The following is a 13,945-nucleotide window of genomic DNA, read 5'->3' as shown; positions in this document are numbered from 1 at the left end:
GATTATATTTCTTCCCTTGAGCCCACATTTTTAAATTTTTTTCCTCTTTGTTTCAAATGTGATAGATTTGTCCAAGCCCTGCAGAATTATCAGGGGCTAATTCTTGTGATTATTAAAAGACTCTGCTGACATGTGGTATGTCAGCCACATGTCTCCTTCATCACCCAGAGGAACACAGACCCAAGTTCTCTGGTTGCTGCACCATGGCCCTGCAGATGCTTCAAGACTGTCCATGTGACTTTCACATTTGGATCTTAGCTAATTAGAACTAAAATACAATACATTTGAAATCAGGTTTGTTTTGAGAGTATGTCAAAAGTAAGCTTTATACACTCAGTAGGACTTGTGATCTCCCTGCTGCCTTGGTCACCACATTAGCAGGTATGCATTCATCTTCCATGTGTGCTGCACATGCAGATGCAGAGACTTCTTGCTGGTACCTATTTAGATGGAAATATGTTACCCAATAAGGGAATGTGGGAACCAAATGGTTGCTAAAAAATAGAGGAATTCAGAAGAGTTGTATCAAAATATAAACAGCCCAGAAGTGGAAATGAATAAAAATGTGCTCAATTGGGCATAGTCTCAAAACAGTTTTGCTGAATTCCTTGGTTCAACGACGATTTCCATTCCTAGATGTGAAGCAGTAAGGAACACAGGAGGGCCAGTGCTAACAAATCCAACCGTCAAGTGACATCTGCGTTTCTGGAAATTCTGATTCCAGTGGCAGTTTCTTTATGAATTCAGGAAAAATGTTCATACTGTGGACTAACTCTTTCTAAATGGTAAAATCTTTTTGAGAATTTGGAAAATTAGGAAAGGGATTTTAAGTCTGTTAATACATGTTGTCTCAGAGGAAGTATCTATGGAATTTTTGAAAGATTTATATTTTTTGTAGCCATGCTTTAAAATATGGCTTTTCCTGTTCTTGTTGCCATGGTTGTGATTCTGTATTTATTTAAGAGGGGAAGTGGGGTTGAACATGGCATATCTGGTGCTCAGCAGAAGCAGCCTCTGCCTTTAGTTCAGGAAGGTGAGCCATGCAGATAGCTCCTCTCATCACTTGAATAAGAACTCTTAAATTAGATTTTATCACTGGGGCTGTGAACTTTGTCTGGTTGTCCAAATTGCCTGGGAAGCTGTATTTAAGATGCTGATTCTTAGGTTGATCCACCCAAGGCTCTTTCGGATGGTCTTGTGGAGAGCTGGGTCTTCAGTGCCTTTCATGGAAGCCTCTGATAACATGGACTTGGAAATGATGGTTGCCTCAGTAATAGCAATCTGTTGCTGGGTGTGGTGGTGCACACCCATAGTCCCAGTGGCTTGGGAGGCAGAGTCTGGAGGATCACAAGTTTGAGGACATCCTCTGCAACTTTGGGAGACCCTGTCTCAAAAAGTAAAAAGGGCTGATGTGGTTCAGGGGTTCAGTACCCTTGGGTTCAAAAAAAAGCAATACACGGGTTTAGATGTTACAAAACTTTTAAACAGACAATATGTAAATGTGTACTATAAAAAGTAGCCCATGTGAATTGAAAAGAATTTGTTAATAGTTTATCCAAGAGTGAGTATGTAAATTACATAAAGAAAACACAATTTGTATTTGTGTCAAACTAAGGCTACTTTGTTCTTTAAATCTTTAATAGTCCGGTTTTTGAGTGATAACCAAATAATTTATGCCATATTTAATATGTGTTATTTAGTGTAATATATGTATATTTATAAAATTGATATTTTACAATTTGTATTATAGGGAATAATATATAATTAACAATGTATAACTGATAAGTAACTGATAAATCCATATAATAAAATGATAAGACTAAATATGTACATGTAGTTCTAAGGATGGATAGTTAGAAGGGACAACATTGAAATTTGGAGCAGAGTCTGGACACTTGGGTCTGCCAATGGAGCTGGCAGGCTTGCCGGGGGATAGGTATGGAGGAGGCCGGGGTGCAGCTCATCTGCAGCGTGCTGGCAGGCTGAGGCTGGAGATGGTGCTGAGCTTTGTCCCACTCATGTTTTGGTGCTTCAATGTTAGGCACTAAGGCCCATGCGGCCAAGCTGTTGCTGCATGGTGAGATCGCTGGTCATGAGAGTAGAGGGAGAAGGCAGCTGAGGCCTGCATGCAGTTCAGAACTGCTGTGGCCTGAGAAGGAAAGTTGTTCCCCACCTCCTTGTCTGGAATGGCTACTGGCTGAGAAACTCTGTTATTGAAACTTCTCGTCAGGTCTAAGGCTGACCATGACTAAAGAATTTAATCAGTAATTAAGTTGGTTGGCCTTGATGTAACATTGCCAGCTGAGGTCACAAATTAAGCATTTATAAAATAAAAAAATTACCTTTATTCTTAATTCCAAATGTGCAAAGTTCTAATTAATGAATCTTAATCCATGGTAAATAAAACAAGCTTGTGTAGTGTTATCTACTGTTGAACTGAGGTATCAACATTGCTATTAGAAAGTTGTCATCTGTGATTACTAACTGGGGTTTACTTTGATTGGCCTTTTCTAACAATAATGTGTTCAAGACCTTCTTGTGGAATACCTGAGTGGCTCTTGACTCAGAGATGTGGAAGAGTGACAGAACCACTTCTAACCTTAGCACTCCTCATTTCTTGGTAGAGATGAGACCTAGGAAAGTCAAGCCCTAGACCAGGTTTACACAGGGAAGTTAGCAGAGCCATGGCAGAAAATTGCCTGGCACTGGATTCAGTGGAATTTAAGCTGCACAATGCTACGTCTCTGCCCCCAGAGAGCTCATTAAATTCTGAATAACAAGGCCCACCTGCATTAACTGGAACCTACCTTGTAGGAATACACTCCGTCAGATGTCAGAAATAGCCCTGACTTGATGCTTTCTCTTCATTCTCCTCTCAGGTCTTTCAACTGCCCTTTGGAATTTCCTCAGCGCACCCTTTCATTAGCATAACTGGAGCCAAAGTCTTGTCCTCATGGTGATTCTTCAGTTCACCAGAAGATTTGCTCTCCCTGCAGGCTGTTAGCTTTTCTCTAGTGGCCTTGTCATGTTATGGAGTAGGTGGTCTTTGACAGTGAGGTTAGCTTCACACTTCTGTTGGTATGCTACTGTAGCTGAGTGGCCTTGGATTCCTTCACATCTCTTCTGTGGGGGACTTTTCTTCCCATCTGTTTGGCAGATTCACCTGTCATCTTTGTCAAGCCATCATATACTTGGGTCTTTTTCCCAAAACAATCACTCAGACTTATGATTTTATCTATTTTTTATTTATTTAGACATTTATGAAACCAATTTTATTGAGCACATTAAATTGAATGAAAGGGAGCCATTATAACATGATGGGGTATCATTATCTGAAAACACTTATCCTGTATCTGAATGATCCCATTGCTACATTAGGCACATGTTCCTCTCTCTACTATCACTTATACATTAAGTACCCCAGCATGCAGGTAGCAGTTTGATCTAATTGCAAGAAGCTATTTAAAAATGATAACAACCACTTGAAATTTGTGATCTCTGAAGTACATAACTTTTTACCTTCATCAAAAGGCTGCATAATAAATTATGGACATTTGCGGTTCTCATCTTGGACTAGGAATTATCCAGATGTTCTTAGATCAGTGGATATTTACTGAATATCTGCTGTATATCGCAGGACTCAAGGTGTATGTAACAAGCACTAGACATGGTTCCTCTAGGTGTAAGTTTCCTAGGTACCATAGCCTCAGTTTCTCTATATTCAAAATTGAAATGTAGTTCACGTACTGTATTCACAAATCAACCTGTGTAATATTGGTAGTAGTGAGGGATAGCATAGTTATTGAACAAACATTCAATATAGTATTCTCATAGAGGTACATCCAAGATATCTTCCAGAATCTTCTCTGATAAAGGAAACAGTGAAAAGAAAATGAAGTCCTTGCTTGCTGGAGGAGATGGGGATTTTGGCTTGGAACAAACTTGCATTATAGGACACCCACTGGAATAAAGGAAGGATTGAGGTTTCTAGGAACTCCATAAATTATATTGTTCTTCTTGATTGATTGGCTTGACCTGTGACCTAGATCATTGGTTTTCATGCCTTTCAGTCTCAAGACCCCTACATACTATTAGTCACTATTTATTTAGAACTCAAAAGAATTTTTGTTACTCCAGGTTATATCTATCAGTATTTACTATATTAGAAATTAAACTGAGAAATTTTCAAGATATTTATTTATTTAAAGTAAAAAGTAATAAGCTCATTAACATAAGTGATATTTTAATTTTGTTTTAAAATACCATGTTTCCGACACCAGCCAGAGAAGCTAGACTGCACTGCTGGTTGTACCTCCTTTCTGTCTGCTTTGTTAGAAGGTGGCCGTTTTCTCATTGTCTGCTCTGCACTTAGTCTCTTGCAATCTGCTATTCGGGTTACCTATATGAGGTAAATTTAGTCATGTAGGTAGTAGTTGATTAAAAGGAAGAATGGGAAGAATAATTTTAATAGGCTTTTCAAATGTTTGGATAATTCTAGGTTCTAGATGTTCCTCTTTGATATTACAATAACATTCAACAAATAGCAGTTCCTTTTTTTTTTTTTCCCCCTTTTCTTTTCTTGATATGGGAGTCTTGTTGTATTGCCTTTGTTGAAGCTAAAATTTACAGGTTAGTTGCAGTATGCAGTCTGAAACCCTAGCAGTGAATTTCTCATACTCTTTCACTACCATCCACTGGCCAAGTTTGCCCAGTGAAGGTATCCACTTGCCCTTTGATGCTGTGTCCTCCATTGATCACTTGGAAGATAATGATTTGTACACATTCCAGGTATCAACAATAAAAAAAAACAAAAAGAAACTCCCCAAACCCACACATATCATATCAACATTGTTCTCTTAGGTAATATGAAAGTGACTGACAGAAGTTGTCCCAGAATTCTAATTGTGCTCAAAGGCTCCAAGTGTTGTCATCCAACACAAGAAAAAGTTTCATTGAAGTTACAGCTCACTTTGTTCATGTTCGAGAACACATCTGCATTTTCCCACTGTTATTTTTTGGGTGAAGGTGTCATTGCCTGGGAAAGCTGCCTCGCTGCACTGTATGCAGACCCCTGTGTGCTTTTCTTCAGATTGTGTACTCTTTGGTCTAGATCTGTTGAGAGTGCTGGTGACTCTTCACCGGGGCTTTTCTTAAATGAAAATGGGTCTTCTGGCTGCAAGCAGCTGGTGATGAGAAATGGCCCCTATCAACGAGGTGCCTCTTTTCTGACCTGTGCTGGCCGAAGTTACTGATCTGCTGTTGTCTTTGTACCATTGTCCCAGTGCTGAAGAGAGAGAGTTTCCTAGCGTTGGTGTGGGATCCTTTTGACTTTGAGGCCTCCCAGGACTCTGTAGCCTCGATAAGAAATTGCCTCTCTGTATTACAACAGCCGTTAGATCAAAAGCATGTGTTTGGCTGGGACCACAGTCTTATATTTGACCTGTTAACCTAATAGAAGTCAGCCATTGACATGTGACCTGCTGAAACATTTTCTGCACTTTGTCATCCTGTTGTGGTAAAAGCAGAGACAGTTGGCCATTTTGTTGACATCCCTGGGTTTTTATTTTCTTCCTTCCTTCCTTCCTTCCTTCCTTCCTTCCTTCCTTCCTTCCTTCCTTCCTTCCTTCCTTCCTTCCTTCCTTCCTTCCTTCCTTCCCTCCCCTCCCCTCCCCTCCCCTCCCCTCCCCTCCCCTCCCCTCCCCTCCCCTCCCCTCCCCTCCCTCCCTCCCTCCCTTCCTTCCTTCTTTGTTGTAGTGCTGGGGATTGAACCCACAGCCTTGTACATGTGAGGCAAGCACTGTACCAGTTGTTGGCACTGCTGGAAGACCAATGTGCTCCATGAAGTCTTGCTGCCTTGCTGTTCACCCATTTTCACTTAGGAGCAGTCACCCTTTTAACTTTAGTTCAGGATTCTTAGCCAGAGAGCACTAAGATCACAGGAACAAATCAAAATTCATACAAAGAATGATCAGTATCTCACCAAGGACTCTCTGTGTTTTGTCTTGTTTGTTTTCCCTAGGTCGCTTGGGCCAATTGGGTTTGAAGGAAGGATTTCCAACTGCTGTGAAAAATATTAGTTCGGTTATTGGTATGTTCATACAACATGCTCAGGATGAAGGTAAAACTCTTACATATCAAAATTGCTTTCATATCTCTTGAGTTTCTCTTACTGTCTAAGCTTTTTTTTTTTTTTTAATTTTTGAGTCTCTACTGTGTGCCTCGCTGTGTGCTTGTACATAGGGAAAATGAGATGGATGCTCAGTGTTGCTGTTTGTGCATGTGAGTTCCATGGTGTAGTTTGTTCTTTTTAGTAGCTGACCCTGTTGGACAGTGTTCCCCTAAGGAAGAAAGTGCTCTCTTCTCGCCCTGCTTCTGCCTCAGACACTCTGTCTGAGCCCTGGGTCTTAACCTTGAACCTCTGCAAGGCCTCCTGCTCAACTATGTCCTGACCAGCTGAAGTCACATGTAAAGCAATGCTGCATGGTGAGGGACCCACCATTGTTGTGTGCTTAGCATCAGAAGAGGATTGGAAAGCTAGAAATCCTGCGAGCAATTGCTGTGCTGGGATTTCTGTTATCATTTACATATTATATAGCATATAATTTTATGTCTTACTCTTGTGAGAAAAGCTTAACTCAAAATAACCATTACAAATGATATATCTAGTTTCTGTTTTGAGTATTGTGCAATCAAAAAATAATGTAGTTAACTTTTCATCAGAGAGGCACAAGTGACATCTTAAATACTGCATGACACACAAGGTGATCTTAACATGGTAGGTCTTTGTCTTGAGCTTTCAGAGGCAGATTTGCTGTGCTGAGCTGGTAGAGCGCAGCCTGAAGGTGGCTCCCTGAAGCACCCTCCTGACTTCAGGGTGGCTGCTGAGGGGTGCTTTCCTTCTGCATGAGCATTCCTCATTCCTCCCTTATACCCTCATCGTGCTGATGAGAAGGATTCTAGCCCAGAACAGCCCCAGAGTGTCACCTTGCCAATAAATGAAGACTTGTCCTGTTGCTGGGATAGTGTAACCTAGAAACCAAGCAGCCCTAACCATGAAGAGAAAAGAGCTGCCGTGGGCTGTGGCAGATTACTGCATGGCACTGCCCCGTCTTGTGGCATCCACTACCAGCCACACGCACCCTCTGAGGTGGATGGCACCACCCTTATTGCATATGCCAGGCCTGGGGAAAGCATAAGATATGCTCTTAGGTAAGATATGTAAGGAGCGGTGCCTTGGCAGCCCTGTTCACCCAGGTTTGCATGACTCCAGAGCCAGTCTCTTTAAACAGCATTACATATCTGCCTTTATATAAAGTTCTTTTTTAAAATCTGCTTGTGTTTCACTCATATGGCATTTTAATTTGAGCCGTGGCCATTCTCTGTGCCATGCTCTGTGCTTCTTTCAATATTTGTAGGTGTGGGGGTAGAGAAGTGGGGTGGGTAGTAAAAGCATCAGTTCTGCTATTATCTTAAACATTAACATTTGCATGTGTGGTGTGTTTGTGTTGTTTTTTAAATACAAGTTGAGTATCCTTAATCCAAAAATGTAGGATATGATACCATAAGTTTCTACTTGTGTAGAACCATGAAACATTTCCGTGCACAAAATTATTAAAAATGTTGTATAAGATTACCTTCAGGCTTTGTGTATAAGGTGTGTATGAAACATAAATGAATCTTGTATTTAGACCTGAGATATCCGATTATTTATATACATACATTTCAAAATCCAAAACAGTCTGAAGCACTTCTGGTCCCAAGGATTGCAGATAAGGGCCACTCAACACATGTGTCATGTGTCACTCACAGAAGACTGAAATACAGTTAATAATAAATTTTAACTAACTCCTAAAATATTTAAACTTAATGTAAATAAACCCTAACTAAATTAAGTTTTAAGTAAAATAAATTAAGTAAAACTGCTAAAAGAGAACTATAATATTCTACTATGGTTTGTAAGTTAGATAAGATCCACAATCCTGCACTGTAATCCAGCATATAAAGTGTCTCATCTCATTGCATTTTTTTTTACATCCAAAGTCCATTTAGGAACACTACTAGTAGATATTGAATAGATTCATATTGGACAGATGTTAGGAGCGCCTTGTCTTCTTAAACTTAAATGTGAGTGCTTTCTGGAACTGCTCTGGGCAGAGAAGTTCTGGGTCTCTCCCCTTTCCCCCACATGGCACTCCTCAGGACACAGCCATTGCCAGGAGTCCCAGGAGCTAGGGTCAGGTTGTTTTTCCTTTTCATTGTGGATAGTTCTTAATGATTTTTTTTTTTTTTAACTGTGGGATCTTTCTTATGCATTTAATTTTCATTGCTGGCAGAAAGAATTCTTTATCTGAAAGCATTCCTGTAGATTACAACATTAAAATTTTGAGTAACAGATACTGTCTTACTTTATGATTGATTTAAAATTTCTCTTCAGATATACCATGGGGAATACAGTTAGCAGCTGTATATGCTCTTTGTGACTTGAGTCCCAGCAACCCAGTGGAAATTTCCAAGATCCTAGAAGCTTGGCGGAGACAGACCTCCAGCAGCATCCCATCTGCAGTCGTCAGCTGCCTGGAAGAAGTCGGCTCCCTGAGTGTGGAGGGGCTCAGCTGAAGGCAGGGGCCGCTGCGGCTGGAGAAGTGCCTTGACACATCAGCTGTCCGTACACTACTCAGCTTTAGGAATACAGTGTGAGGTCCAGACGTGAAGTAGGTAGAGTGGCAGCAGCCCTCCCCAGCGTGGGCAGGGAGAGCAGGCGGCTGTGTAATTGTTCTTTCCTAAACCACATACATTTCACTTTGGCTGTTGTGATCATGTGACATGGATTGTGTAATTGTGTCTTGGTCAAACAACAAACACTTGAACCTAGCCCTTTTTTTGCTGCAGAAAGTGTCCTTTTAGTGGCTTTTAAAAGTCGAGTGGCATTTTATAATGAATTTAACAATATAAAAACAAGATTTGGTTCCTGGGCTATTTTGGGCTTTATGCTCATATAGTGACTAGGAAGAAACAAATTGGCTAAAAAAGAAATAAAAGAGTCTTCCGCTCTCTTAGCTGGAAATGGGCTACAGAAGTTTCTCTCAAGATGTGTTTAATTGACCACAGTAAAACATTGAGAGCTGTCAGCAGAAATTTACTTTACTGCATCTTCATATCTCTAAAGGGTTCTTAAGAATATTTAACTATATATCAGGAAGGGAACTGAACCATAGATGTTCCACTGCAGGTTTTTGTATCAGAACATGTATATGAGTGACTCCGCGGTGACCGCAGCAGAGCTCTGTGTGCTGTGTACATACGGACAGTGCTATGATGTGTCTCACATTGGATGATATTCCACTTTCGGAATTTTAGTATTTGTATATAGAAAATGGGTTTAATAACTCACCGTGATTCTGATTTGTCTTATATTCATCATTTCTTAAAACTCTTGTATGTGTTTTTTATAATAAAAAATAAAAGTAAGCCATGCACATTGTTGTTATGATGATTAAAGTGTGACACTTGGAATTTCTCTATCAAAGATGAAGAAAATACTGTAACCCAGGCCAGAAGGAAACGGCCATCCCTTAGGAGCCTCGCCTCCTGCACAGGTGCTGCACTGCCAGTGCTGAGTTAGTTCTGGGCACTCACTGAGCCGGTGCTCCGTGTTGATGCCAGGTAAGTGCTGAATGGCTCTCAGGATTTGATTTGTTTTTTAATTATAATTTAATTATAATTGCTGCCCTTTTAAAAAAACTTCATCTGACAACTCTTCTGCTAATCCTTCTGCCTCTTTTCCTAAGCATCACAGATGTGGGAGGCCAACCTTTTGGGTGACTGAGTTACACTCCCCAGCTGGGTGCTGAGGCGCTCAGTCACAGAAATGGGTGTGTCTTGCTATAGCCCCATGGGAGAAGCTATGCTCACCTGTTCCTTTGTAATATAACCCCTTGCCCGGTTTAGGATAGAATCTTCCATGGAAGTGCCTTGTGTGTGTCCCCTCCTCTTACTGTGCCCTTGGGTGTGGCCTACCCAGGTGTCAGTCAACCTGCTGACAGTGGACATCATGAAGATAGACTCAGCCCCTGAAACCTGACCCCTTGCCTCATTTGAATAGCTTCTCCTCAATAAAAGGGGTCAGCGCGTGCTCGCTCTCTCTTTCTGTGGACCCATAAGGTCAGAGGAGCCGTCACAGCAACCCCAAAGAAAAAGGTATTTGTGTCTCTTGTGTGGTTATTTTGTGCAGCCCAGTTAGCCCAGTTTAACTAGAGTGACCCCTGAGCCTTTTAGTAGCGAGAACAGAAACCTGGCACACAGACATAACTTGAAGCTCTGGAAGTTGTTTGTTGGTGTGGTCATGCTTTCCACCAGTGTGCATTGGGCATGTCTGCCAGGTGCCTGGCTGGGAGGACCTGGTCAGGGCAGTTGAGAAACAGGTTCTCACAGAGCTATGATCTGTGGGAAGAGAAAATTTCTAAGGAACCACCCAATAAATACAGCATTATGAATCTGGTGAGGTGCCATATTAAGAAACCATGGAGCACACAGTGGAGAAGAGTGGGAAAACCTCTCTCTTTTCTGTGCGAAGCAGGTTTTTTTGAGGAGTTGATGCTGAAAAGACCTGGAAAGAGGAAGCCAGTCTTGAACACACAGGAGGAGTGTCCCTGTGTATGGTTGAGGTTGGCCCTGTGAGGTGAAAAATGTACTGTGTGCCAAAAGGCAGTTGCTGTGACCACAACACAGGACAAATGTCCATAAGATTGTGTTAGAAAGGAATCTAACAGTCATTTTGGACTTGAACACCTGACCCCCAGCTGGGAACACATTCACAGTGCTTGGAACCCAAGGCTTCAAGGAAGAGTTGAACAGAGATGTCACGTAAGTTGGAGTTCACTAAGTCTTTTTTGAGATGAAGGGATGTGCAAAGACTGAGAAGTGAACCAGAAAGACCTGTAAGGGGACCTGCAGCAATGGCAGTGTAGACAATCAATGGTAGGTAGATTTAAACCTGTGGTGGAGGCTGGAATGTAGCTTAGTGGTAGAGCACTTGCCTCACATACAGGAGGCCCTGGGTTCCACCCCCAGCACCACAAAACCAAAAATAAATAAAACCTATCGTGGGTGGAATCAATGCTATATCCATTAAGTGGGGGATGAGGAGCAGGAGGGAGTCTAGGAATAGTCCCAGGTTAGTGAGTTGGGCAGGCACCTGGGGTGGGGCACAGGGGTACAGGTTTGATAATTAAAGTCACAATGCTATGCTTTCCATTTGACAGAGGAGCCCTGAGACATGCAGGCATCAGTGACAAGGAATCTTTACAGGTGAAGTTCTGCCCAAGGACCAGGGGAGAGGTTTGGAAATTGGCAGCCTATGGAGGCTGTTTACAGATCTATATTTGTGTATTCACGTTAGGAGAAAAATAACTTCCCTTGGCCGACCTAGAATTTGAGGTGGTATGGGAGAGGGTGGAGGAGGAAACAAGGCAGGCAGGCAGGCAGGCTTGGGGGAAGCTGGGTAATGGATTTTGCCCTTGCCAGGAGCTTCCAGGTCCCGGGGTGGGGGGGTGAGGTTAGGCATCAGTGGGTGGGAGTGACCTTGATGAGCTTATCCCTCAGGATGCTGGGTTTACTGTGAATGGGAGGCAAGTAGGAGATGGAGGAGCAGTCTGCTGACACAGCTGTGAGGTTTTGCCTGTGTGAGTGTATCAGGTGGATCTAATGTTTTAATCTCAGCAGCATTCTGTGTTTTTAGTTCAAGGAGAACAGGCACACTGCTATCGTCTGCCACTGAGAACTCCTGGTTGCTGCACTTCAACCAATGTGGTACCCCAAGTTCACTAGTTAGGATCTGCTCGATGCTGTGGGCTGATTATAAGTAGGCCTGGAGTTGCCCGTGTGCTCCATACCCTTCCAAGGTTAAAAGAATTTTAAACTTAATTTCTAGTAACCAAGCAGAGCATTGCTGTAGTGTTGTTTGATTTGAACCATACAGCAAACAAATCTGGAGTTGGATGGGGCTGTAGGCTGGAGTCTGGGGTCTGCAGAAGTGCACAGATACTAGGTATCTTGATTGAGCTGGGTCCTATGCAGCCTAATAAACCGTGCAGTGTGGAGCTGACAGGAGCGACTCAGAGCAGGCCGGGCTGCTGCACTAGCAGCATTTCCTGTTGTGCCTGGGCATAGTGATCATGGTGTAGGAAGTCGAAGGAGCTAGAGGATGAGGAGGGGTGGTGAACAGAGGACAGAGTAATCTTAGTGATCATACTAGCTGACCCTCACTTGCCACACACATTCGTATACAATCCCTGGCTTTGCATTTTAAGTTTAGAATCAGCCCAATGTGCTGGGCTGATGACATTCCAGTGATGATTTTGCACGCAGAATTCTCTGTCCAATTTTTCGCTTGTTTTTTTTAAGATCCTAAGTGCCCATGGAATTCAGCAAATTTAATTGGAAAAGAATGAAACCAGAATGTATGCTATGTGAACACAAGGGCCTTCACTGTGGCCACCAGAGGGCGCTGCAGGCTTGCCTGTGAGTGAAGCCAGAGGCCAGCAGGCACCCTCATTGGAATAGGGCTGAGACATGAAGGGCTGTGCTCCCAGCCTGTCTTCCAGGAAACCACATCTGTCTCCATTCATATTGAGCACTAATCTTATTGCCTAGGCTCAGTAGCTCCAGGAGTCAGTGTGGGCAGTGTGGGCAGGATAGCATGTGAAGCCAATGTCACTCAAGAGCATATTTCAAAAAAGAAACAAGCAGCAGGTGCTCTGCATGTTTGGCCAAATTCTTTTCTGGTGATTTTTTTTTAAATGGTCCTAAAGCAAAATGCTTTGCCAAAAAAAAAAAAAAAAAAAATCCGGGTGGGTTATTGGCAGTGATAGGTGACCATGGGTAATCAGGTCTGGAACTTTCAGCTCACCCCAGCTGCACAATCCTACCCGCAGTGAGCATGCTCCCTGCCTATCAGGTAAGATCCTGGCACATTCTGTCCTGTATAGCCACATTATGAAGGAGTTGTGTGAAAAGAAGTCACAAATGTGAATCTAATCTACCTGTCTCACCAAGACTGGAGGTGCAACAGTGTTTTCAGTGTTATGTTCTAGAAATGTAGGTACCAGCCATCAACTTTGGGCACAAGTTTCCTGCTTCCTTCCATTTGCCTGACACATTCTCACAAAAAAAAATTCAGGGTGTGCAATTGTGAACCACACTGGAAGTTCATTTTCTTGCCCCTCTGAACAGAACTTTAAGGAATGCCTACTTTCATATCATGAATTTCTATGTTAATATGCTTGTAAATCTTAGTGAGTTGAACCATCACTGTTCTGCAGTCAGTTTACAGACAAAGGTAGAGTTGTGAAGAGTGAGGGGGAGAAGATACAATTCAGTTTTACACAAATGTGTCCCCTTTTGTTGTGAAGGACATTAGGACTTGAGCAGGGTCCATTCAGGTAACTTGTGTACCTCCTCACAAAGTAGGCTGAGCCCTCATCCAGGCTGTCCTTGATTATCCTGCCCAGTATGAGAGAGGGAGGGTGGTGGGCTGCTCCTAGACCAGCAGTTCTCAAATGCATATTAGACACGCAGATTCTGGAACCTCATCCATACCCACCGAATTTGAAACTCGGGGGTACTTGGGGAGCCATTGCCCTTTGAGTGCCCCTATTACTAGTCCCATCTACCCAGCCCTGCTCTGGGTACCTGCTTACTCCTGCCCTCTGCTTTCAGAAGGCCTTGTCTCTGGTCTCCACGTGGCTTTTCTTGTTCCCCCTATTGATCTACTTCAGTGGAAATTTGGGAAGAAGACAAGGTAAGCATGTTAATTTCCTTCATCTTGAACCAAATCCCATTGCTAGCAGGATTTCGTTTTCTGCCATTTTTAAGAATTTTTTTTTTTTTTTTAAACACAGTCATTAGTTGCTGCTTTGAGAGTTCACCTCTCCCTAAATCCTGAGTG

The 13,945-nt window shown here is 42.5% G+C and overlaps 1 protein-coding gene across 3 annotated transcripts in view; it reads left to right on the top strand.

Moving 5' to 3' along the window:
- The window catches only part of Ice1 (interactor of little elongation complex ELL subunit 1), a 55,058-nt gene extending 45,582 nt beyond the window's left edge, over window positions 1-9,476 (top strand). For 2 of the 3 annotated variants that reach the window (XM_005335189.5, XM_040273769.2), the window contains 2 exons: window positions 6,020-6,118; window positions 8,435-9,476. In XM_005335189.5, coding sequence (XP_005335246.2) covers window positions 6,020-6,118; window positions 8,435-8,616 — 281 coding nt within the window. In that variant the 3' untranslated portion in view covers window positions 8,617-9,476. Of the gene's footprint in view, window positions 1-636; window positions 4,849-6,019; window positions 6,119-8,434 lie in introns of those variants that run through there. The other variant, XM_078018521.1, reaches the window with a different exon arrangement.
- Window positions 9,477-13,945: the final 4,469 nt, after the last annotated feature.

The sequence above is a fragment of the Ictidomys tridecemlineatus genome, chromosome 1 (assembly GCF_052094955.1).
Source record: "Ictidomys tridecemlineatus isolate mIctTri1 chromosome 1, mIctTri1.hap1, whole genome shotgun sequence".
Lineage (NCBI taxonomy): Eukaryota > Metazoa > Chordata > Mammalia > Rodentia > Sciuridae > Ictidomys > Ictidomys tridecemlineatus.
The sequence above is the reverse complement of the archived record's forward strand: the minus strand, read 5'-3'. Positions and strand labels throughout refer to the sequence as shown.